Raw genomic sequence first — 24,543 nt, 5'->3', positions numbered from 1 at the left:
TTATTCATTGTCAGTGAGGCGAATCGTGCGTCTGTCTATAAAGATCAATGTTGAGAAAGATTTCAGGACCGAAAGATATAAATCTCGAGAAAGTGCTCAGGATTCTCAGGGTTCTTTCTTTAAAGTGCCAACCTCGGCATATGATTTAGGTGGCCAAGACGATATTATCCTTTCTCGCAGCCATGTGCCGCCATATCAATACAAATGTATCACCCTAGCGTGGCGTCATTAGTGGGGCTTCAAATTGAAAGCGGGATTGAAAGTTTAAAAACGAAATCAGGCAGTCCGCTTTAGACTAGTTCGGTGTGTTACTGTTCTCGCCATCTACTGGACACCAAGTGTGTTGCCCGACGATCGCTTACGATATAATTTTATGAACGGTATCCAAGGCAAAGGTAGCAGTTGCCAAGGAGCTGCTCCAGAATCCAACCGCTACGTCACTCCTCCGCTACCACGTACCAGCGTGACCTTGACATTGTTCCGTACCATCGATTTTTATGTACAATCTATCAGCTCGTACGCCGTTGTACAAGGTATCCTTGTGGGAGATGGAGATCGTCTGGTAGAATATAGAATATATGCAGTGAAATCCCCATCTTCAGCTTGAACTGACGGGCACAGGATCATCGCCAGGCGTTGGTGAGTAACAAAGATTTGCCCCCTACTTCCCCCTTTTATTTGGTGGGAATTATTGACCCCTATAGTATGAAACGGTTCTCGCTCTTTTGTCTTGTCCAATGTTACTCGAAACCAGAACGGGCTTTGCGGCTTTTAGAGGAGACTTTATACGGGGGTTCGGACGACGTCTTCTGGCCTTGTGAATGGGAGGATATGAATAACCATGCACTGGAGAATCAGCACCACATTTCCCGAGGCATTCCTCAGTTCGGCTCAGTTTTCCAGTTTTCAAGCGTGATCCCTTTACCCTGACTATAGAGGTATAGCACATTTTTGTCGAGGACACGTCACAGGAGCATGAGGAAGTATCCCGCCGTCATCATGAACTATATATATATCGACCGTCAATTAAGGCCAACAACGATTTCTCAAAATCATGATTGCATTAAGTGTCTGTGAACATCGCTCATACATATCACATCATATTTGTGTATATGATTGGCAATGATGAATAAAAAATAAGTATGTCCGAGATATCATATATCGGAATTTAGGTCATGTACACAATGAATTCGGCTTTGGCGCAAGATGAACAACGATCTTTAAAGGACGATATCAAAATTTAGACAATCCCATTTTGTACTCTGCTCGACGAGCATTTTTACTATGTTCTGCTTCCATATCTTGATAGACTGACTGGAACCGGTGACCCTAGCGACAACAACGGTCGTTTTGTGCTGTCAGTGATTTTACGTGCTGATTCTTCTCAACGGGAAACTGGTAAGTTGACAATGTTGCCGACATGCAATCTGAGTAAGCAAAGGAGTTAGTTCTTAACTTAACAAGTCCGGTTTGAGTCTGACGCCCGAGTTAACGTCGTTAACGCCACGTTATCTACATGTATAGCATCCTGTGACATAAACTGTTTTGAGCTACAATTAGCGAGGGTCTGTGGAGGGCTGGCGATTCTCCCGGAAAGTGAGTGGAAAGATAGGTGTAACGTAGTAAATTTTGTCCCCGTTGGAGATAATATAATCCTACCGACCATTTTTCATTGGCCATGCTACCCTGCGTATTGCTCCGCGTCAACAAACCAAGTTCATGAAGTTTCTTTGAGAAAATTCGGTGAGCAAGAAGAGCGTTGTTCGACCTTAGACTTGATATCATAGCTTTATCAGATCCATATTTTCCAGATCAAGACACACTATGTCAGCGCTAGAGGCGTCACCTCCACAGGCCGAGAAGGAGAGCGAGCACAACACTATCCTTATAGCTGTTGACAAGAGCACGCATTCCGATTATGCATTCGACTGTGAGCATACCGTCATTTCATTCTTAAAGTCTGAAAATCGCGACCACGAGATAATCTGTTTTTCCGTAAAATGAAAATTATGTCCATTTACAGGCCGTGCCTGAAGGCCCGAGAGTTCCACTGAAAGGTAAGGGTCCAAGACGGTTCGATTTTGTAGGTCACGTGAAGAAATTGTTTTTCAGATTACATGAGCAACATCCACCGACCAGAGGACACCATCCTTCTGATCCACTGTTTCGAGGCGCATCAAGTGGCAGCACAGATGTCTGGCGGAGGACTTGGGCCATCGGGTGAGGTTTGAAACAGGAAAATACAGTAAATACAGTAAATCGCCATATTTGTACGCCTCATTATTTTGGCGATTACGGTTATTCGCGATATCCGCAAATATAGAAAACCAGTCGACTTGCGTTTAGGGCCTACATGTAAGAAACTGGGGGAACTCTGACCCCATCATTATCCATCTGACGAAGGCATCAGCTGATCTAAAACCTCCGCACGTAACTTTCCTGATAACAAAGGTTCCATACGTTCTCAACATAAAGCTTCTCACGTATACTCTTTAAGGGTTGGCACCATCATTTTCGCTAGAACTGGATATGCTATAGCAATTGGAACTCCAAAGCGAAGTGAATGCTAATTTCAAGGGTCGGAGTCAGTTCTTTGTTTTCAAGAGAATAGACCCCCATCCTCGAAATTGGCATTCACTTCAATTTGAAGTTCTAATGGCTTTAGAATTTCAAGTTCCAGTAAATATTAAAATGGTGGTGCCTATGATCGACCTTTAACAGAAAGTTGTCCACTTTAGCCCTCGGACCACTCCCTGCTGACCACTACAAGGGCCTGGTTGAAGAACAGAAGAGTAACATGAAAAACCTTGAGCATCATTACCAAGAGAAGATGAGGAAACAGGACGTAAGTATAAAACTATTAAAAGAGGGCGCTCCAAATACAATCAATCATGTACCATGGCTTTCATTGAGGTCGCTCAGACGCTGTAATTTCAGTGAGGAGGTAATCACTTTCTGCCCTTCACCTTCCAGGATGTGCGGACTTAGATGTCGACAAACTGCCATTTTTGCAAATGTTATGTCTGCAATACATATCTGCAATACAAGCATGCAACAAGAAGGGTAAAGTAATAATTATAGCCCAGGTACACGCTGGCAGCACACATCAAATATGATCTTACGGGGCTATTGTACCACACCTTGCTGGTATAGTAACTTATATTTTCTCTTTCAGTTTCCAGTAAGTCATAGACTTCGCCCCGTATTTCTTATTTTTACTTCTCTATCAGTTTCCAGTTAAACACAAATTCCACGTGATCGAGCACGGAAATTCGCCCGGAAGTTCCATCGTTCTCGCAGCAGAATCTGCCAAAGCTTCCTTGATTGTCATGGGAACGCGTGGCCTTGACCTCCTCCGCCGAACTATCCTAGGGTCAGTGAGTGACTACGTGGTGCACCACGCAGGGACACCCGTGTTGATTTGCCATGACTACAGACACGAGAAAAAACACAAACATTAATGAATGAGATAGTAGTCTGTATGTGTATTATTTGTGCATGTACTAGCGGTACGATTGAAGTTAAACTACAAGGTTATACATGTACATGTATTTTGGTCGATAGATTTCACCATTAAATAACTCAGAATAATCTAAAAGTCAACCGTCGTGCGGAAACAGCTTGGCATAACATAAACATCAAGTACTGGTGAAAGAAGTGTAATCTTTTCTTATGGGTGTGATACAAATTGTTGCACTTAGAGGCAGTCATAAATATGACATGACGAAGTTGGTTGACTGAAGTTGTTAATGTGCCATTAAATATTGTTTTCTATAGTAGTTCCTTGTTGTAGAATTTTGTAAATACATTGTTGATATTCCTCTAACATCAGGATCACGGTTTAACATCAAAACATTCTTCCTAAATTATTGTTAATCCTTCTGGAAAATCAACTATACTAGTTTGTAATGTTTCCTAAACGTCGACACTTAAACCCTTAAAAAATCTACAATATTACATTATCATACTTAGATAATTCAGGCATGCCAGGTCCTCGATTGATGATCTAACACTGCAGCTTGTAGACGAGGATTTCCTTGTTGTTGGTCCACAGAAGGTTGTGATTCTGGACGTGAATGCGTGTTCCACCCAACTCCACCCCAGAGATATTATGTAATGTCTTTTCCTTTGCTTGGGTATCCATCAAACTGGTGTAATGGTAAGCGCTGGCAAAGCTGAAACCAGGTCGCGTACCGGACAAACTGCTGCCAAAGGTTATGGGAACTGCACTTCGTTTGTTTTTTCCACTTCCATTGCGTTGAAGGACGAACGTCCTATCGAAGAGGGTCACAGAAATGTCCCTGAGTTCGTTCAAATCATTGTGTTTGATAAGATCCCAGAGCATTATCTTTCTGTCGATCATGCGAAAGGTGGCAATAAACGATGACATATTCGATCCTATGGTGTATATATACTTCGAACTGCAGGCAATCCTATTATGGTTCCTGATTTCGGCTGGGTAGGCAACAGAAGTGCTTTCTGTGATGTTGCCCGTCGTATCTATTGCAGAAATGATTCGGTTGCCTCCTGGCCCTTCTGAAAGGACGTAGAAGCCTTCAGGGGATGCCGTCATGGAGAGAGGTTCCGGAAGAAGGAATTCCTTGGTCGATTCGGAAGTGACAGTTTTGGTATCATACACTCTGATTAAGAAGAAGCGATTTTTCTTACCAGGAAGGAGCAAGACAGTTCTATCTTGTGCATCAACATCCATTCCGATCACCTTTGGGAGATCTTGTTCGACGATTTTAAGTTCACCATCCTTGTCAAATATCACCAGTTGGTCAGGGAATACCCCTACTTCCTGCCGACAGATTGCTGCATATCCCAACTCGCCAAGACAGCGAACCTCGGGGATGGCGATGAATTCTATCTCTGTTGGCGTCTGAAGATCGTGGACCTTGGTGGCTCGAAGCAACGCATTCTTCGTCATCGAACCAATGCTTCTAACAGGATCACTCTCTTCTAGAAACGAGATTGGTCTGGTACAGTCCATATCTATTTCAGGGAGAACATTCGCCTCGGATACCAACTCTTTCGCTATCTTGTCTTCCATTTCACTTAGGCGTTTAAGATATTTTGGGTCAGCCTGGGCACAAGAAATCAATCTGGCCCCTTCATCAACTCGCGTGCTGATCTCTCTGCGAATCCTTGCCACGCCACAAAGGTACTTCTCCTCAGCTGACGTCTCACATTCATCACAGATGGTCTTCAGAAGATTCTCCTTCTGTTTCAAGATGTTATTCACACATTCTTCTGCCCTCTTTTCAACAGTACGGATCACAGTCATTTTCCATTCCAGTTTGGCGTTCCTGGTCGAAAATACAGTAGATTCTTTGATGTCAAGGTCATTTACCCTTGACTTTCCTTGTTCCATCGCTTTCTCTAGACGGAAAATGGCGGCATCAAGCATATTCCTGATCGGGCAGACGTCATGGTCACCATGGTCATTTGCGACGCACAAACCACAACATGGTGTGGCACAAGGCTGGCAGAACATCTTCAAAGGCCTGTCATCATGTTGCCCGCAAAGTCCGGCACTTGAACGTGTTGCTGTACCAACAACTGTCAAAATATGGCTCTTTGTACCACTCTTTTGCCCATGCACAGCGCTACATCCTTCGCAGAGATACACATCACATTCCTCACAAAATCGTTTGGCACCGCTTGGGGCATGTTGATCTTTCGAATTGCAGAGAGTGCAATCTTTTAGCGGGAATTCAGTTGTTTCCTCATCCTCAACGTCGTAGGTGACATGCTTCACTACATCATCATGACCAACATTCGCCTCCAAGACCTCATCAACAGCGTAATTTGCCTTAGTTGGGACGACTTCGGGTAGAGCTCCTACTCCTCCTGCTGGTATTGAACAGTCGCAGTGGCACGACGGACAAGATAGGAACGTTTCTTTTGAGTCACTTTCTTTAAGGTGGGTCCGCAAGCAGGGTTCACAGAATGCGTGCTCGCACTCCCCAACCACTTTCAGATGCTCGGCTTCTTCAAGGCAGATCAGGCAGACTTGGGTCTCTAGTTTGGCTGTTGCTGCCATATTGAACTGCAACTTTGATACTGAAAAATTAACCAAGGACAAATGATTACACCATCCGGTAAGCAAGAAATCATTTCGTGATGTTCATGCAGTTCGACATATATACGCCTATATGAACCAGCGCCATAACCACATTTACTTACCTCTTATACGAACACCTAATCCCCAGTCTGATATAGCTGAACTACAACACGACTCAAAGTGAAAGGAAGCGGCTTGCGAATCATTTCCTCGAAAGACAGGCCAATGGAATACCGGGAAATCAATCGCAGATTCGGAGTTTTTTTCAGTCATGGTCTGATGATACGACGCCGTTGGCACAGGCAAGCCAGATGCAACTACATATAGGCCTAGTTATCCTCGCAGACATGGGGGGGGGGGGGGGGGGGGGGGCAATAAATCGTACATGCTCCTCCCCCTTGCATGAACCATGCAGAATAGGGAATGCGAGTGGCAATGAAATCGAAGTGGCGCCGTTTCACGATGTTAGCGAGAACTATCAGGTTATATGAATGATTTCATGGTAATGGTAGCCACTGGCCTTTCAGGGAAATGTTTCGCATATCATTCAGCGAAACCAAGCGAACAATATATAACAGTGTCTGGTCAAAATAAGGCATAGACTAGGATTCACATCGAGGTAGGCCCAACAACTTTGGATTATACGTGTCATGTATAACAAGTTAAGGCTTGATACGCATAAAGGTAAGAAAATGCAGAGACATCAATTATAGTAAACGCCCTCCATTGAAAACTTTGTTACACATATTCGTAAGACAAAGATGGTAGGTTTTGGCTAATTTTTGTAAAATAACTTGCATTCCAGTATAAAGACCACATTTGGCAAGGCTCGTGGGGCAGTCCATTTCGTCTTGCTGAACGTCTCTTTTCATGGCGACAGGCTAAGCCGGTCCACAGCATCCGGTCCGTAGGCCCTTCAGGCAATGGTATATTTTCTCACTAAAAGAGGTTGTCACATGCTTCGTTGTATATTTACAGATTCTGTGTGAAATCCAATATGGCAGCCACAGCCACTCCAGAGACCAAAAAGCCTAAAGTTTGTCTCGTCTGCCTACAAGAATCTGAACATCTGAAATTGGTTGGCGAGTGCCATCATGCATTTTGTGAACCATGCATACAGAACCACCTCCAAGAACGCAATGGTGAATTGACATTTCCTTGTCCCTCGTGCCATGGTGACTGTATGATTCCAACAGGTGCGGTCGGGACTTTGCCTGATTTCGTCCCGACAGAGACCGAGGACACTATTGCTGATGCAACCTTGGAAACTACTAGTAGTCTGAGCGATGATGTCAAGCATGTCACCCGCAAAGTTGAGGTTGAAGAAGCAGCGGAATCAGTCCCGCAAAAAGATTGCACTATTTGCGCTACGAAAGATGTAGCCAGCTGTGCCAAAAAATATTGTGAGGATTGTGACGTGTATCTCTGCAAGGAATGCAGTGATGCCCATGGTAAAAAAATTGGGACAAAGAGACACGTTTTGACAGCTGCTGGTGCGGCGACACGTTCCAGCGCTGGGATCTGCCGACAACATAATGACAGGCCACTGAAGATGTACTGCAATCCTTGCGCTGTCCCATGCTGTTGCTTGTGCGTCGAAAGCAAGCACGGTGACCATGACGTCTGCCTGATTAAAAATGTGCTTGATGCCGGCATCGCCCGACTAGAAAAAGTGATAGAACTTGGAAAATCAAAGTTGAATGACCTTGGCATCACAGAATCCGTAGCATTTTCGGTCAGGAAAGCCAAGCTGGAATGGAAAGAGACTGTGATTCGTACTGTTGAAGAGAAGGCTGAAAAGTGTGTTAATAACATCTTGAGGCAGAAAGAGGAGCTTCTGAAGACAATCCGTGAAGATTGTGAGACATCAAGTGAGGAGGAATGCCTGCGTGGGGTTGCAAGAATTCGCGGAGATATCAGTGCCAAGATTGAAGAAGGGCAACATTTACTGGACAATGCCAACGCTAATCCGGAGAACTTGAAACGTTTGAGCGAAATGGAAGTCAAGCTTGAGAAAGAGACACAGTCAGATTTGAATACTGTTCCAAAGATGACTGCAGACACCAACAGACCGGTCTCATTTCTGGAAGAGAGCGAACCTGTCAGAAGTATTGGTTCGATGTCAAAGACGCCGTTACTCAGAGCCAACAAGCTCCATGATCTTCAGATGCCAACAGATATGGAATTCACATCCATCCCCGAGATCTGTTGCCTTGGCGAGTTGGGATATGCCGCCATCTGTCGAAAGAATGTAGAATTGCCCGACCAAACGGTACAGTACATTGACCAGCTGGTGATATTTGACAAGGATGGAAAGGTTAAGAATGTGGAGAAAGACCTGCCCAAGGTGTGCGGAATGGATGTTGATGTACAAGACAGAGTAGTCTTGCTTCTACCTTGCAAGACGGATGGCATGTTCTTTTTCAGGCTCTATGACCCTGAGAAGGACAATACTGAATCTTCTAAGGAATTCCCTTTGAAGAAACCCCTCTCATTAGCTATGACACCTGAAGGTTGGTGCTATGTCCTCTGCCAAAGAGAGGGAGATACCCGCATCATCACGGTAGTGGATATGGAGGGAAACGTAACCCAAATATCTCCGATTGCCAGTCCTGGGATTGGGGATCACTGCAGGATTGCATGCAGTAGTAAATATGTCTATACAATGGGGTTATCAAAGATAGCAGTCTGTGGGATGGTAGAGGGAAAAATGACATTCTTGAGAGCTGTTGAAATGAATAATAGCATGGTCAGTTTGACTGTTAACTGGTTTGGCGACATTCTATACGCAAAATACTCTCACACTATGTACAGAGGTCACCGTTCAATAACCTACACTGTATGCAGACTGCAGGTGGAAACCCAGGGATCCAAGCAAATATGTGGAATAGACCCCGACATCAGACTAATTCACGTCAACAATCACACCCTCATAGGTCAAAGGGACAAAGCAATTAGAGTGTATGAGCTGAAGTGTTGATCGGCTTCAGGTCAGTTGTCCTTTGGTTGCTCGCTTTGTAGCAAGGGCCCAGTGGGCTGGCTTTATTAGCTGATTGGTCAGTTGAGCGCAAACCATAGTCATCCCGTATAGACATCATATCTGGAAACAAAATTCCGAAGTGTCGCATTCAGTTGTATCCTTCAGCATGTTCAGTGGCATCGTATTCAGCTGTTATACTCTTGTATTGAAGTATTCAAGAACATTACATTCTATTAAAACAGTAAAGTTTTATTATACTTTCATTAGATGATTTATATACAAGTAACATATATTTATATCTGTAATGATTCTAAATAGTGATTCATTTCTTCTTTACAAAAGTTCTGCTGATATCAGAAACCTGTATATCTCTTCTTTAGACCGATTAAACTGATCGTGGGCAACAGTAGACTTGCTAGATGACTTATTTGTCTCTGACGTTGCCCTGAACTGAACCATCCATCTTACATATGAAAACATGTTACTTAACTAGCATCTGGTTTTACAAAAACAGTATTCTTAACTTGTGGTTTCTTCTTAATGGATACGTAACTTCCCTCAACCAGTACTCTCCAATTCTAGCTGATTAAAAACCACTGAAATGACTGCAGCAGTCTCTGCTCTTTAAACATTTAGCAATTACACTTTTCAAATCATATTTAAGTACAGAATGTTTAAAATGAAAATACACTAAAGGCACAGGGCCAAGTTACTCGATCAGCATTAGCAGTGATGTTTGCGTTTCTGAACAGTACCATTGCAAGAAGCTTACTGACAGAGATATTGCTCAGTTGAGTTTAAACACTGATTGAGTGAATTGGGGCCTGATTTTGAATGAAGGACTATTAAATAAACTCTGTGTCTCACAACCCTTACAATTGCCTCTTCCCCCTATATGCCATTGATGCTTTAGACTGGTAAGTGTACCATTCTCCACTTCTCTCTTGATTAATGATCTATTTTATCCAAGAGTGAAAGCAATAAATGCAGAAACCTTATTACGTCCCAAAATACCTTCGAAAATAGCACATGATTAAGAAAAGAGATAGACCAGGCTTGAGGTCATTGATATCCCTTTTCATCATTCCAAATGGGAATACATTAGCCTAGTTCTTAGAGCAAAGGGATATATCAACTCAACCAAGAGGGTTGGCATTTTAGGGAACTCTAAAGATTGCGTTTTGTTTTGAGTAACTACCAACCCTGCATAAACGATTCCTGGCCTTCCCAAAGGCTTTTTACATACTTTATCAAAGCTCTTCCTCTTTAAAGAAAACTCTTTAGTTGTAAAATTGTCTATGCACCAACCTCTTCGAACAACCCACCATAGAGTAAGATTAACATATTTTAAAGACAGCCCCACCAATAGGGGGCAGTTATGCTTTTCTATGATGTATGAAAACATACAAATTACATAGCGTAAGAAAACAATGCATTATAACACATGCACATCTCATGCAAGTTTTCAACTCTTCAGACGGTTTGATCTGAAACCGATACCTGACAAAAACATAGCATGATCTGATATCTGAAATCACCTGATACTGTAAAATCAGTCCTTACATGCACAACACTGTTGAGATCTACATTTTTATGTTATCAACTTTGGGAACCGGTGTCTTTAAGTAAAAACATAGCTGACTATAATAACATTACAAAGAGTCCCAATGTGGGCTTTTCACTTCCAAATTGATCAATATCGAATATGTCTATTCAACCCGAGCACAACAAAGTCACTTCAATAGTCTCAATATTCTTTTATTTACAAAACAGTTTATAGGACTAGCGGCGAACGTCTTATCTTTCAGGCGGATGCTCTCCATTGTATGGCCGTTTTCGCTCCCGACAATATTTCTTGTGCACGGGCCAGTCTTTTTGTTGGCAGTATGTTCCACAGTATCTGTAATGGCAAGGTATCAATGGGACATAGCGGACAAAAGGAAACGATAAATTGCCTTAGAATAAAGGGCGAACCTACATCATGAGGATGTATAGCAAATAATAATCCAGAAATTCAGTTTTAACAAAAGTTCAACAAAGTCACCAGGCTGTAGTATACTTCAAAAGCATAGAGACTCTGGTATTGGTCTTTAATGAGAGAAATAATCGACCATTGGGAAGAAAGGATTGGCTCCAATCTTGGAGTTTGGGCAAGATGTTTATTTCTTTACTCACTAGTTTGAGTAGGCAGCTGCAAAAAAAACACCTCCCGCTGACTCACCTTACTTCCTGGCACCTCCCACATATACTAAACTCTCGTAATTCTTTCTCCATATTGGTACATGGTGGGTAATGGCATTCGTAATACATATTACTGTCATCTAAAATAAAAATGAAATGAAAAAATTATGTTTAGTGCCTCAATTCTAGCATTTTTCAGCCCCAACCTTCAGGCTCTTTACGTTACATCCCCAGAACAAAACTCAGAAGATTTTGTACTTTCCATGTCAAAAAGGTCAGACATGAAGTCAAGAGATAGAGCCCCAACAAGTAAATTGGTTTTACAATGATCGCAACTTGGTAGGATGACCAGTAGGCTTACTAGTTGTAGTTAGCAAAACAGCTGCTAAAGATATGGGGATTCTGAAAATTATAGAGTTATTCTTCATTTTGCAAGTTGAAGTTTACCATGTTTAAGTATTCATGAATTCAAAACATTCATTTTGGTTGACATTTCTCTCACCTTCTTCAACAATTTCGCCATTTGCATTATAATACCGGCCATGATTGAATTCTGGATAGTGCTGCAAGAAAAAACGAGTTTTATTTAAGATAAGGAAGACTGTTAATGAACACTAAGTCTTTCCAGATAATTTGACACAACACTGTTTATCTGGTCCATTGAACAGAGTTATCAAGTTATAAACAATCTAAAGTATCAAAGACCTCGATAGATGAATCAACACGGTTCTAATGCAGGTTTAGTCAAGAAACAAGTTTTCATTGAAAACAGTTTTCCAAAAAATCATAAGAAATGAAATGTAAAATGATGTTTTTTTATGCTAGATTTCTCACCTGTGCTAAGGGATCTGTGGGTAACTGTTGTATTGCCAACCAATAAACGCTCTGCTCTCGATTGGACTTATTTGACGGTTCATCACAAAGTTGGGAATTCTGGGTAATAGGAACGAGCGAGAGATTCTCTAACCGGTTGTCGACGGAGACACCATTTTTATGGATGACTTTCCAGCCTGGTGCAATACCACCACAGTGCTTCTCCCTGGAATTAACAATTTGAGTAAATGTGGTGTATTGTGCAACAAGCATTCTACTGTCATATATTCCCAGTGACCGGAATGCAGACTCTCAATACCGGTAACGGAAACTTATTTTATCACACAGCAGAATTTACAATAGTGCTGCCATCTTCTAAGAGCATTTCAAACTCCTTAAGACACAAAATACTACACATGAGCCTTCGATGACTAAATTTAGACACATTTATGGTATTTTGAACTATCCTCTCTGTCTCAGTACCCAATGCTCGAAGGTTAAGACCACTGGAAGTTGGTGTTATGGTTCCCGCCTCTGCCCTCACCTAATTTTCAGCCTGCAGCAAAACAGTTCATCACTTTTTAGACATAACTAGATTTTTTACAAATATTTCATTGGCCAAACATTATGAAAAGTGCACAGTGATTGACATTTACCACAGCAACTCGTGTAAATACTGTCCTGAGTTTCGTCCCTTTTTAATATCGTAGGCGTATGCATAAATGTCTGCTCCATTTCCATCACGGTCGACCTCCACACGAGCCTGAAAGAATATATTTTTTTAATGCGGAAAATACATCAGGAAAACATCATGCCTATTCCAAAATCCATGAAACAAAAAAGATTGCACACCAAATGTAAACACCTTTATTTTTGTGCCCCTTCATTTCATAAAAACCTATTTCTTCTGATTACACATACAACATGAATGGACTGGATTTAGGGAACCATTAGTTAGATCAGTAAGTTACATGCCATCAATATTTTTTGGCACTCTCAGGCGAAATCATGAATATTTAAACAATTAGATAACGTTATAGAGTTGCCAACAAACCGAAGCAAAAAAAGGATTGTTTCCCTTATACATTACATGTATATTAAAGAGGCTACATTTACATACCATGCATACTGTCAACAGTTGACCCTAACATTAAGAACCCTACCTCAAATCCAAAATCGTCCACCATTAATATGTCTCTTTCATCCACTATTATATACTTGGTCTGAAATGAAAAACAGTGCATTTTTATATTTCATTTGGTCAGCCATGACATATCCTTGCACTACACAATGTACCAGGCCCTATAGGCGGCGAACTTGTGAAGTGGAAGTTTCCTACCTTTCAAATTTCTTTGAGACCTCTTTGGATTTCTTGCTCCCTCTTCTACCTGAACCCTTTTTACAATGATTTGACCCCTTACTGATGCTTGATTCAGTGGCCTGTGGCCAGGGCTAGCTACTATAAGTTAAATAACAGTAACAGGCCTACTTGTAGATTTTTACAACTTTCAAATTCATCACTAAGACAGTATAACATTCACAAGGGCATGCTAGTACTAGGTAGTAAGTAGTAAGTAGGAGAGGGGCGGGGGCAGGAGGGCAAAAAGTCCCCCCTCAACCGGTCTACCTAATGCGCGTCCGGAACAATTTGTGCGTCCGGAGCGCGTCCGGAAGAGAAAGTGCGCGTCCGGAACAATTTCCTATGTAAATATGAACTTAATGTTGCATTAGATGGCTTAAATAGCATTTTAATTCCATGTAGAGAAAATAAAATTGGAAAAAATCTCCTTGGTGACTTTGTATTTTACAATTTTCAGCGGGGTGATTTGGGTGTTACACAGCCATCAAATCCCAGTTTACTGACGTTTCTCCTGAACCAATTGTTGTTGCAGTTGCAGAATTTCGATAGTAGCCGTGTTGTAATGGATTAGACTGGTATCTGGTGTCTCAGCACATGGAATGCCGTCAGAGTGTCTTATCATTGTTAATTTCACAAAAAATCAGAATCAAATATGTTATTGAAAATCACTATACAGTCAAAGTGTCAATTAGTGAGATGTGTTCACATTATCAAAGACATGGCGCCATAATTAGCACTGCTAATTAGGCTTCTGAGATGATGGTCAGTAAATATTGGTCAAAGTGTCAATTAGTGAGATGTGTTCACATTATCAAAGACATGGCGCCATAATTAGCACTGCTTATTAGGCTTCTGAGATGATGGTCAGTAAATATTGGTCAAAGTGTCAATTAGTGAGATGTGTTCACATTATCAAAGGCATGGCGCCATAATTAGCACTGCTAACCCTGAGCCAGCATTCACATCCGGCATCCCATAGACAGTCACATGACAGTAACGTGACAAATCGAAGGTGTAGCAAAAAAATCAGGTTAAAAATAAAGACACCAACGTAAAATGAGTGAAAATCTGTTTCTTACAAAGCCAGAAAAGGATGATCTCTAAAATGCGCAATCGGCAAAAAGCGCAGAGACACCCTTGCGCGATCTCGAGATTGCCGCGCAATTAAAGGATCCTAAGAAAGAATGTGCAGCGCAATCTTAAGATAGCGCTAATCGGCAATTGGCGCAGAACACATGCACTTCGAAAATTGTTGGTCGTATTTGTGGTTTTCCATCCATATACAATGTCAATGATATTTTTAGAAAGTTAACATCATCAGCCACCGAAATATACTACACGACCGGAGTTTAGGTGACGAAAACCTGTAGAAATGTGCTCTTGAAGATGCAAGATTGGTCAAATCGCCATGAAAATCACCAAATCTACGAGTGTATACAGTTGAGAAAAAGCTGGTCGTATTCATGGATTTCAAGTAATCAGTAAAACAAAATGGTATTTTAAGAAAGAGTACTCCTCAATACATCGTTTAATATTACACAACCGAATTTTTGATACCGGGAAATAATTTAAAAAAATACTTTTCTAGGAGAGTGGAGGACTGATTCTATAACATTTAATCATATACTGTGAGACAGCTGAGAATCATTTCTTTTTAGTTTTATTTGATAATAAGGGTGTGGGACCAGATCTTTCTCTTTTATTAAAAATGACATTAATGATTCTAATATGGCTTTTCCTTATTATGTCCTCTCATATTGAGATTACAATTAGAAGTCAATTAACGTTTTCGGTACCCCCACGGCAAACGGTATACGTAATTACACTTCCAAAAAATTAACCAATAGGAGCGTGCAATTACATCTTCAATCCAATCAGATTCCGTGGAAAATTGTAACAATTCGCACTGGTCCAATCAGATTCCGAACTAATGAATGACTAAATAACTTCTGTCCAATCAGATCCAGGGCAATGAAGGCAAAATTGTATAAATGGGGATGCTTTTTTTACATCTCACATTCATCACGAATACTTACTACGAATACATCATGACGACACGAAGAAGCAACCGAACCACAGCACCAAGACGAAAATGCCCTGCTGAGAAGACCAAAGTACCTCATCCGTGCGGCGACTGTAAAGCGACCACAACAAGAACAGACTGCATCTACTGCGAAAGCTGCCGAAGCTGGTTCCACATTCAGTGCCAACAGGTAGACCACGACAGCTTCGAAGTCCTACAAGGATCCCCACTTGGCTACTGGTGTTCGCGATGTTTGAAGTCCGGTTTTGGAGTGACTGGGTACAACTACGACATCGGTTTGGACAGGTTAAATGACAACACGCAGCACTTGAGGGATGCAGCCAGACGCGAGGTGATATTTCTACGATCACAACAAGACATCAAGCGAGACGACGTGAAGTTTACCGGACTGGGCCATATGTTGGAAGATAGAGCGACTGCAGATATAATTGAAAAGCTGGGAGGTACATGTGATGACAAGATCCCGATTGAGACAACTGGTGATGGGAGCTGCCTTTTCAATGCGATATCGACCGCATTAACTGGTTCGGAACACCTAGCGAAGCAACTACGACTACGTACCGCCATTGAGCTGATTCTGCAAGAAGACACTTACCGTAACATGCATCAAGATGATCGCGACTGGTGGGCGCTTAATACAAATTACGAAGATGCAATTCGAGACTGCACCAGACGGAGCGGATATTCAACGGGGTGGACAATGCATGCTGCAGCAAGTGTTATCGGCATACCAATTGTTTCTGTTTATCCCGCCATTAACGGTCCTATGGATTCGGCAGTCCGCGCTCTAAACACTGTTCTGCAACCACGGCGACCAAGTCTACGATCAAACCCGATCACTGTAATGTGGACTCACACAGAAGGAAAAAGAAACCAACGGATCTGGACCCCAAATCACTTCGTGCCAATGGTCAAGAACAGCCGGCCCCGGCAGCAAACTACTACCTCTAGTCCCACCCGCTACGACATCGATTTCCCGCCATTGAGCCCGCACGCCTCCTTCTTCATAGATGACGAACCACGCACAACCACGCCTTTCGCCGATGATGATTCGTTGCCACTAACCGACACAAACGACAACGAACATGCTGAGGATGTTTCAACGCACTCAATCGTCTCTAGCATGGGTGCAGATAATTTACGGGAACCGTCAAACGATCGCATCGTTATAACAGAATTTGTGAAAGACATTGAACGTGTAATAGAGACAATCAAATCCGATGCAATTACTAGTATGGAGAAAATTCCACCCGGGATCAAAGAAAACGTGTGTTTTGTAGTGAACAACCGAGCCAATATCGAACGCAGAAATAACGGCGGCAAAAGTGATTTCACTGACGACTGTGGTGCATGGGAAAGAAAGGGAACATCGACCAAGAAAAACATATACGCGAGGATGGCTGACGGCGGGAACTTCACATATGTGACTAAAAAAGACAATGTGTATGGCAGAGAAAAGAAAAAGACATGGACACCTCTAACACCGCAACCCATTGAAGACGATATAACAATTGTGAAAAGATACTACTGTACATTAAAACGTAAACCTTCCTTCAAACGGAGAATAACGTGGTTCGAGAAATTGGTAGAAGGCGCCACCCTTTCCACAGCTCGTGATCCACTTCAATTCGCTTTAGTAGAGTACATTGGTATATGGCCTGAAGATATATGCGTGCACGGCAACTGCAGGAAGACCGCCAACGAATACGTCAAGACCACTAGAGACACTATGAACAGTATTAAAAACAATGTCAAGTCAGCCCCAGCTCGTGATGTGTATTCAAATCTAGTCCTGAAAGATCCCGAAAACGCACCACGTGACCTAAAACAAGTACAAAATGCAAAATATGTCCAAGAACGAAAGAAACGCACCGAGAGCACCAACCATACGCAGCCAAGATGCAATGCAGCAGACGACCTACAATATGTGCTTAGCCAAATGCAACGGGACGAAAATTCGATTGTCCAAGAAATCATCCATACGAAAAATAAACCCCCAGCAATAATTATGTATACCGAAAATCAACTCAACAACATCAAAAGCATCTGTGATAACAACTGTCAACACTCTAGTGTAGTCGGAATTGACAGAACATTTAATCTCGGTCCCTGCTATGTGACTACAACTGTTTTCAAGAATGTAAAGCTGGTCCGTAAACAAACGCAAGAACCACCTATCTCTATCGGTCCACTTTTCCTACACTGGGACGGGCAGTACGAAACGTATCATTCGTTTTTTTCACACATCGCCAAGAAGTTGAACGGGGATTTACCTGCAGCATCATTGTCGAATTTCGTGTTAGGCTCAGACGAGGAACGAGCAATAACTAAGGCCCTCGCTGACTGTTTTCCGGGAGCTACGACTTTACTCTGCACGCGACATCTCAAGGAAAACGTGAAACGTAAACTTACAGACCTTCTAGTGGACAATACCCTTAAGAATACAGTTGTTTCCGGGATTTTTGGACAAAACGGGATTGTTTATGCAAGCGACCAAGAGACATTTAATACAAAGGTTTTCGAACTTCGAAGCACCGTAATCCCAGACAATTTTGCGCAGTATTACGACAACCTTATATTAAAGATAAGAAATCACGTTTTTGAACCACGCCAACGAAATGACCACTTACCAGTATCGTGGACAAACAACAATTCAGAATCTATGAACAACTTGTTAAAGCTAGCCATCAACTGGAAACCCTGTAAACTACCAGAACTAATCGAAAAAGTCGGCAACGTCATTAGATTACAAGATGTAGACGAAAGACGGGCTTTGCACGGACAAGGAAATTTTGAAGTTGCTTCGTGGTTAAGTAAAAGATTCAGGACTACTCAAGCGTGTTGGGTTCTACTGCCCGAGGATGAAAAGTTAAAACGATACGCGAAATTCACGAAATACAGGGTACTCCGGGAAACACAAGGACACATCATCACATCAACTGACGGGAAACTATCAATACCGAGGACACCAATGACGGCAAAGAAACCAGGACAACGTAAGCGTGGACGAAATGAACGAACACAATCAATTCAAAGCAAACGAGTACGCGTTGACATGGTTGAGGAAATCTAAATGGCTAGCCTATGTACATTCTGTTCTTGTTTATTGGACTTTACCGCGGTGAAAATGTTTACGAATGTTCTGAATGTTTGATATTCAATCTCAATTCGATATGAGAGTCTAAACAGTGTCTCAATAAAAATGTTACACTGTACTAAAATGGTTATTTGACATCCTAGTATTATATTATAGAAAATCATGAAAGATACTAATCATTAAGTGTAACATTTGTATTGAGACACTCTGTGTATTGTAATCATGTCGGTTTTGAAAATATCATGTCTGCTAAAAAACTTTTTTAAAAACTTTAAAAACTTTACCACAATCCTTGAAATTTAAGAGCAGTTGTTGTCTTGTGTCTTCGTTGCCCAATGCCTTATTGCAATCCATACCACACCACCATTTCATCACTGTTGGTTGGAACTATATGAATTAATTGTTGTCACTAACGAAACATAGGTGTCCACCCCACTACAACGTATCTCATGTGTCCTGCTTACTTACTGTGGTTAAGAAGAGAAACTGAGTTGAAACCTAAAAAAAATTTAACACACTAAACTCCCCACCAGAAAATTAGAAAACAAGCTTTTTGGGTGCCCTGCTGTCAAGGGGACGACCCTTTTTTGCATCCTGAGGGTCAGGGCCTCTCGCAGTGAGCAGCGACAGACCCTGACCCTCAGGATGCTTTTTTGGGTACTATTTTGTCAAGTTCTGTGTCGCCAAAGATTTGAGGTTTCAAATCACTTTGATAATAATATTTAATAATGATTTTTTTTTTAATTACAGTATTCCTTTAATGCGGTTGTAATATTTTAGTATAGATCTATATATTTGTGATGTCAATGTAATTGTAAATAAATATATTTTGTGAGAAAAACAAGTGAAAATTGTACTACTTCTTTGATGTGATCCTTAAATCCACTGTCATCACTAGATCCTTTGATAATAAGCCATAGCTAAATTTAAGTGTAGCCAATTAGAAATTAATCTAAAAAATAAGTCCCCCCTCCCGGGCCCACTCTGTCGAATGGTAGAAAAACTGGCCTTTTAATTTTAATGAATAAGATATATACCCAGGAAAATAATCATTAAGCTCATCTTCAGTTGAAGCTCTTAAAACCGCACTGAATTTTGTTGACCCCCTTCCCCCTTCCCCCTCGATCCCCTCCCCTCTCCCCTAAAAGCGCAAATTGGCTTCACAATAATTGCTATTGCCCCTTATCCCACGGCACGCAAAGACAAACTCATACCGACTTAGACGACCACAACAGGAGAAGGCGCGTAAGGAAGTTGGGATATGATTATGGCATTAGTAATTAACCACCTCGCTGAAAATTGTAAAATACAAAGTCACCAAAAAGATTTTTTTCAATTTTATTTTCTCTACATGGAATTAAAATGCTATTTAAGCCATCTAATGCAACAATAGCTTCATATTTACATAGGAAATTGTTCCGGACGCGCACTTTCTCTTCCGGACGCGCTCCGGACGCGCAAACAGAGTTCCGGACGCACATTAGGTGGACCCCCCTCAACGGCTCAAGCCGTGCACGCGCATCATGATTTGTCTCACACATTTACTCTCTCTATTCTATTTCTACAGCTAGCTGCCTGTGCTGTGGTTCAACGGCAATGTTAACTTCTAGTATGTGCACTCAACACTGCCACACTACACGTCTTCGTCACAAACATGTAGATGATGTACACAAGCATGTAGAGACTAGAGTGTACTTCTATGTACATTTTATATGCAAATGATACACGGCATGCATGCACGGAGTTCCAACTCCCACCAGTTTAGGTTTTGATGGCTTCTTTTTTACCTTTCCTGCCGCTTTACCGAGGCGAACTATACCCAGTTTGAAGGCTGACATCCCATTCAATAATATGATGAGGGTGATCTGCTATATGAAGAATTGATCTGTCAATAATTGAGAGTAGAAAACTGAAGTATAGCCGCGGCTTGAACATATGTTAATGGCGGTGCACACACGTGTGTGAACGAGGCAATGCATTAGGTATGTTAGACCAATAGGAAAGTAGGTCATGTTTTGATGAGGGAAACTCGAGGCTAAAACGGATCCGGCAAAATCTCATCATGTGATCCCAATTAGATTAGCGGGAAATTCAAATATATAACACCGTCAGGATCGACCACGCCGACCGAGCCGATGTAACCTGCACGGGGGAGGAGCATTCGAATGACTGTGGTGTTCGATGATCCATTGCGTCTGGACAAACTCGCCCCTGTGCCGAAATTAAAAAATTTTGACACTGGAATTGATCAATTGCCGCCATCTTGGATGTCAGCATCCTGAGATTCAGGGTTTTGATAATCCTACATCATAAACTGTGTCGCCAGTTCAGACTGTAAATCTTATTCAGGCCGAATTAGCGTCACTTTTTCTCATAAAACGTTATATTTTATTAAGAAATAACAAAATATGATCTTTATGAATAAAATTTGACACTTGCGAGTTGGTTTTAAGATGAATGTATTGAGACCTAAATACGCAGCGTAGGGCAGCAATCATTTTCGCGGGCTTTGTGGTGATGCGATAGCCTCACAGCAATATCAAGAAAGATTCTTTCCTGATCTACATCAGCGGTACTGCTTTTCAATATGGTGGCAACCTACTACTAGAGGTCTCGTTAGGGAGTTTCAAATGTACGCGATGATGACGTGCCCCATTAACAGGACGTAACATTTATTTTAAAATGCGTTTCCAAAGTGAATGCATTAGGACAACCCATTTGTGTCGTATATCACTGGAAACGCCCGATTCCCCTGATTCTGCAGGATGTTAAATCGGGCATTTTATTTCTTTAAATAAATCATAAGCGTCGCATTTGCTCCTAGCTCTGTTCACCATCCCAAATGGCAATATTGCAAATTTGGCCCGACAATCACGAAAAAACCCCAAATATTATACATTTCTTCATGAATAATTCTTACAATGACCATTCTCCCATGAAAGACAGTTGGTAACGCTACACAAAAATTTTAAAAAACGAGGGTCAACCATCGAACTTTTGAGATATGTTGAATTTTGCACAAATCAGCGAAAAACGCACCAACTGGCACTGGACGGCATTTCAACACGGGGCCGACGCACATCCCAAGTTCAGTGTACACATACGTCGGCAACAACAGTAAATGCGTAGTTTCTTGTTAGCCGCCTATTGAGTAGCGCTCTAGGTTTCAGAATCTCCAAAAAACATGTCTTTGCCAAAACAACTGCTGAATCAACACTGCCTTGCTGTGAGGGCCGAGAAATCAATGATTTTAGGAACTACGGTTACGGGTTGGCCGCGCATGAATACAAAAAACTCCCTAATGAGACCAGAGGCGTTGTAAGGAACGAAATCAGCGCCTCTAGTGTCATGATTGGCGTCTGGCGTGTAGTTATCACGTGAGCTGCAACTGATGTATCTGATTTAGCTACATAGTTACTTATTTTAACGATAGGGGGACAATGCCAGCTGGCACTTCTCAAAAATCATGAAACTTCTCGATAAAATGTCGAAATCCAAGAAAAAGCAAGTACCGCTTCCAACGAGACCGCCTCCACCATCCGTAGATATGATTCTGAAAGACATGGAGATGGCCCCGAAAGATGATGTAGCTTTCACAACCTTCAAAACCTGCGAAATGGGTGAGCAAATTTTCATTTTTCATTTTCTACAGGGTGACTCGAAAATAAAAGACCCAATCATGCAATGCAACATCCAGACATAACCAGTGATTTTCAATATACTCCGCCTCTCGATATTTTTGTATACGAGGTAGGAGTGTCAAAAACCTGCATCTCATTCTCAAGATGGCAGTGCAAAGGCTTCACATATTACGCCTATGTCAAAAATTCTTAACACTTCATTATTGGATGAGGAATTGATACTTACTTGATATAAGTTTCTTATAAACAAATGTGCCGTATGAGAAAGTTTAAAACGTTTTCAAATATTTATGTTCTTCCAGGTTCTTACATTTTCTTACAAAACTACAAAGGTACATATCATAAAAACCAGTGGTCTAAAACTCGTTCATTCTGTCTATTACAGGAGATACTGATTTAGAGGCCAATCCAATTGCAGCAGCTTACAACAAACCATCCTTAGCAGGAGTTCCATCTGAAAATAGTCTCAACGAAGAAGGAAACTTGACTAACTCTGTTAACACAGTTTATAAAAAAGTCTGTCAGTTTCTGGATAATTGTGAATATCTCAAAAAGGCGCCAGAGTCTTTGAGAGATCAGTGTCGCACTATGGAAAGTGTTGCTGGGGACTTGGAAAAAACTGTGTCCTCCTTGCAGGATGAAGCTCTTTCGAGTTTAGATGCATCATGATGTTTGTTGTTGACTTAATGATCAAGGACTTTTATGACTAAGTGCCAATAATAAAAATATAAAGAGAGGATCCTGATATGAAGGAAGTGTGAGGGGTAAATTCATACCTGGCCTCCAGGCACTGAAACAAAGACTCAGTTTCTCTAGGTGAAATGTTGAAGTGTCGCTAAGTTCCATAAGCCATTCATGGGTCCTGGTATTGTCATGTTTATTGTTAAGTTACTATTTGATTCAAAGTTATAAAAAAATGTTTGGCCTGAGAATCGGCAGCGAATATGGCAATGTAGAACAACGTAGTAAGGATTTCTATAAACCCTTGGCAAGTAAAATATTTCCATCTTTCAGTCAGTTGATGATGAATAAATGCCTAGCAAGCACTAACAAAGTTCACAGTATTCCTGTCTAGAGGGAGGACTAGAATGTCTGTTCCATCCTCTACACCATGGTAAACTAAGCTAGTGCTGGCCTGGCATCATCACCAGGTGAGCCAAGGTTTTGTTTTGCAAGATTGGTTTGGGACTGAAATTTGATTGATGATTCAGACTGTTAGATTACATTTTTAAATCTTTTTCAAATTCTAAATTTCTGGTCTACTTTTCATTCTCAAAAGAACCATTAGAGTTGCGGTGTTGATAAACTAGATGACTGCTGGTGTTCCATTAATGCCCACATCCTCCATTTACAACAGATGGAACAGGTTTTTGGGTTATTTGGGATTGAAAGATTGAAAGATTCTTGGTCACATTTGAAGTATTGTCAAAATGACATTAATAAAGTTGTTCTCTGATGAATATGATGCATGTGTTCATTATATCATCTGCACTGCTGCACTGCGGTCAATATTGGTTAACTCTGGCTCTGCTCTGGTCGTCTGGCTTGATAGAAGAGACAAGACCACAATTGATTTTTTAAGCCTTTTAGCAGTTAAATTGTCAATGTTTGACCGCGACGCATCAAAGAACGCGTGGTGTTGTGAATCTGAAATTTAGATTATGTTATTCCGGACAGTCGGGCAAGTAAATGGTGAAAAATAAAATGGTGATTGACCACGGAAATTTTTTTTTAATCGACAAATTAGACAGACTTTGATATTTCCACTCTTTTCATCCAACTGGCAGAAAAAACTCAAAACACGCCCCCTATTACCCAATTAGCAAAATTCGAAATTAATTTTTTCATCAAATAATTTCTTTATATCTGTAGACTTGCCACAACAAATATTTTGTCAATACCTCTCCAAATATGTACTTGAGAGTAAAAAACATGCACTCGTCTAATAGATAGGCCTGGACCCTCCAACCTATGAATATTCATTAGTGGTCTTGTCTCAGAACCTTGTTTGAATATCCTCTGGTTGAGGACAGTGTAGGTATTACAACCATCCCATATGTACATGTGGCTGGTACGATCATTCAGGTGGAGACAATTGTACACATCGGTAACCATAATGAGCGAGGGTGATCTCATGATCATTGGGAGTGGAGACATAGTCACAACTACATACATGTTATGGCGATTTTTGGATTAAGGTACCACATTTCCTTTCTTGTAATTCAGTCTAAAGGTGAAATCAAACTGTCACAGACTATCTAATGGTCTTTTGTGTGGACATGAAATAACTCCAGTTGAGTCATAGACAACTTTGGGAGATGCTTGGTTCCTTCAAAGTGGAGTCCAATGATGATTGACGA

The 24,543-nt window shown here is 41.4% G+C and overlaps 4 protein-coding genes and 1 long non-coding RNA gene across 7 annotated transcripts; 3 read left to right on the top strand and 2 right to left on the bottom strand.

Annotated features, from left to right (window-relative positions):
• The first annotated feature begins 376 nt into the window (after positions 1-376).
• Positions 377-3,779, top strand: LOC135501901 (uncharacterized). Of its 2 annotated transcripts, none has more exons than XM_064794324.1 (6): positions 377-639; positions 1,310-1,398; positions 1,797-1,930; positions 2,113-2,220; positions 2,739-2,845; positions 3,231-3,779. In XM_064794324.1, exons 3-6 carry the CDS (start codon positions 1,825-1,827, stop codon positions 3,459-3,461), a joined length of 552 nt encoding a protein of 183 aa, XP_064650394.1. In that variant the 5' UTR covers positions 377-639; positions 1,310-1,398; positions 1,797-1,824; the 3' UTR covers positions 3,462-3,779. The 2 variants fall into 2 exon arrangements, with proteins under 2 accessions (XP_064650394.1, XP_064650395.1); XM_064794325.1 differs by having other exon boundaries at positions 378-639; positions 1,812-1,930.
• LOC135501898 (E3 ubiquitin-protein ligase TRIM71-like) lies at positions 3,466-6,427 on the bottom strand. The gene is made up of 2 exons (XM_064794319.1): positions 6,190-6,427; positions 3,466-6,066 (listed from the first exon to the last, which is right to left on the bottom strand). The coding sequence occupies exons 1-2, from the start codon at positions 6,338-6,340 to the stop codon at positions 4,007-4,009; spliced, it is 2,211 nt and encodes a 736-aa protein (XP_064650389.1). The 5' UTR covers positions 6,341-6,427; the 3' UTR covers positions 3,466-4,006.
• Positions 6,424-9,310, top strand: LOC135501899 (RING finger protein 207-like). 2 transcript variants are annotated; one of them, XM_064794322.1, is made up of 2 exons: positions 6,424-6,686; positions 7,046-9,310. In XM_064794322.1, the coding sequence occupies exon 2, from the start codon at positions 7,065-7,067 to the stop codon at positions 9,045-9,047; it is 1,983 nt and encodes a 660-aa protein (XP_064650392.1). In that variant the 5' UTR covers positions 6,424-6,686; positions 7,046-7,064; the 3' UTR covers positions 9,048-9,310. The 2 variants fall into 2 exon arrangements, with proteins under 2 accessions (XP_064650392.1, XP_064650390.1); XM_064794320.1 differs by having other exon boundaries at positions 6,424-6,751.
• Positions 9,311-9,345: 35 nt separating this feature from the next.
• LOC135501900 (zinc finger MYND domain-containing protein 19-like) lies at positions 9,346-20,498 on the bottom strand. The gene is made up of 7 exons (XM_064794323.1): positions 20,330-20,498; positions 13,205-13,264; positions 12,698-12,804; positions 12,063-12,267; positions 11,731-11,791; positions 11,269-11,368; positions 9,346-10,947 (listed from the first exon to the last, which is right to left on the bottom strand). Exons 1-7 carry the CDS (start codon positions 20,378-20,380, stop codon positions 10,845-10,847), a joined length of 687 nt encoding a protein of 228 aa, XP_064650393.1. The 5' UTR covers positions 20,381-20,498; the 3' UTR covers positions 9,346-10,844.
• A 1,483-nt stretch (positions 20,499-21,981) lies between these two features.
• Positions 21,982-23,643, top strand: LOC135501505 (uncharacterized). Its single transcript, XR_010449599.1, has 2 exons — positions 21,982-22,162; positions 22,569-23,643. It is a non-coding gene; the product is annotated as an uncharacterized LOC135501505 (long non-coding RNA).
• Positions 23,644-24,543: the final 900 nt, after the last annotated feature.

The sequence above is a fragment of the Lineus longissimus genome, chromosome 17 (genome assembly GCF_910592395.1).
Source record: "Lineus longissimus chromosome 17, tnLinLong1.2, whole genome shotgun sequence".
Taxonomy (NCBI): domain Eukaryota; kingdom Metazoa; phylum Nemertea; class Pilidiophora; order Heteronemertea; family Lineidae; genus Lineus; species Lineus longissimus.
Note: the sequence above shows the minus strand (reverse complement) of the source record. Positions and strands in the feature narration are given on the sequence as shown.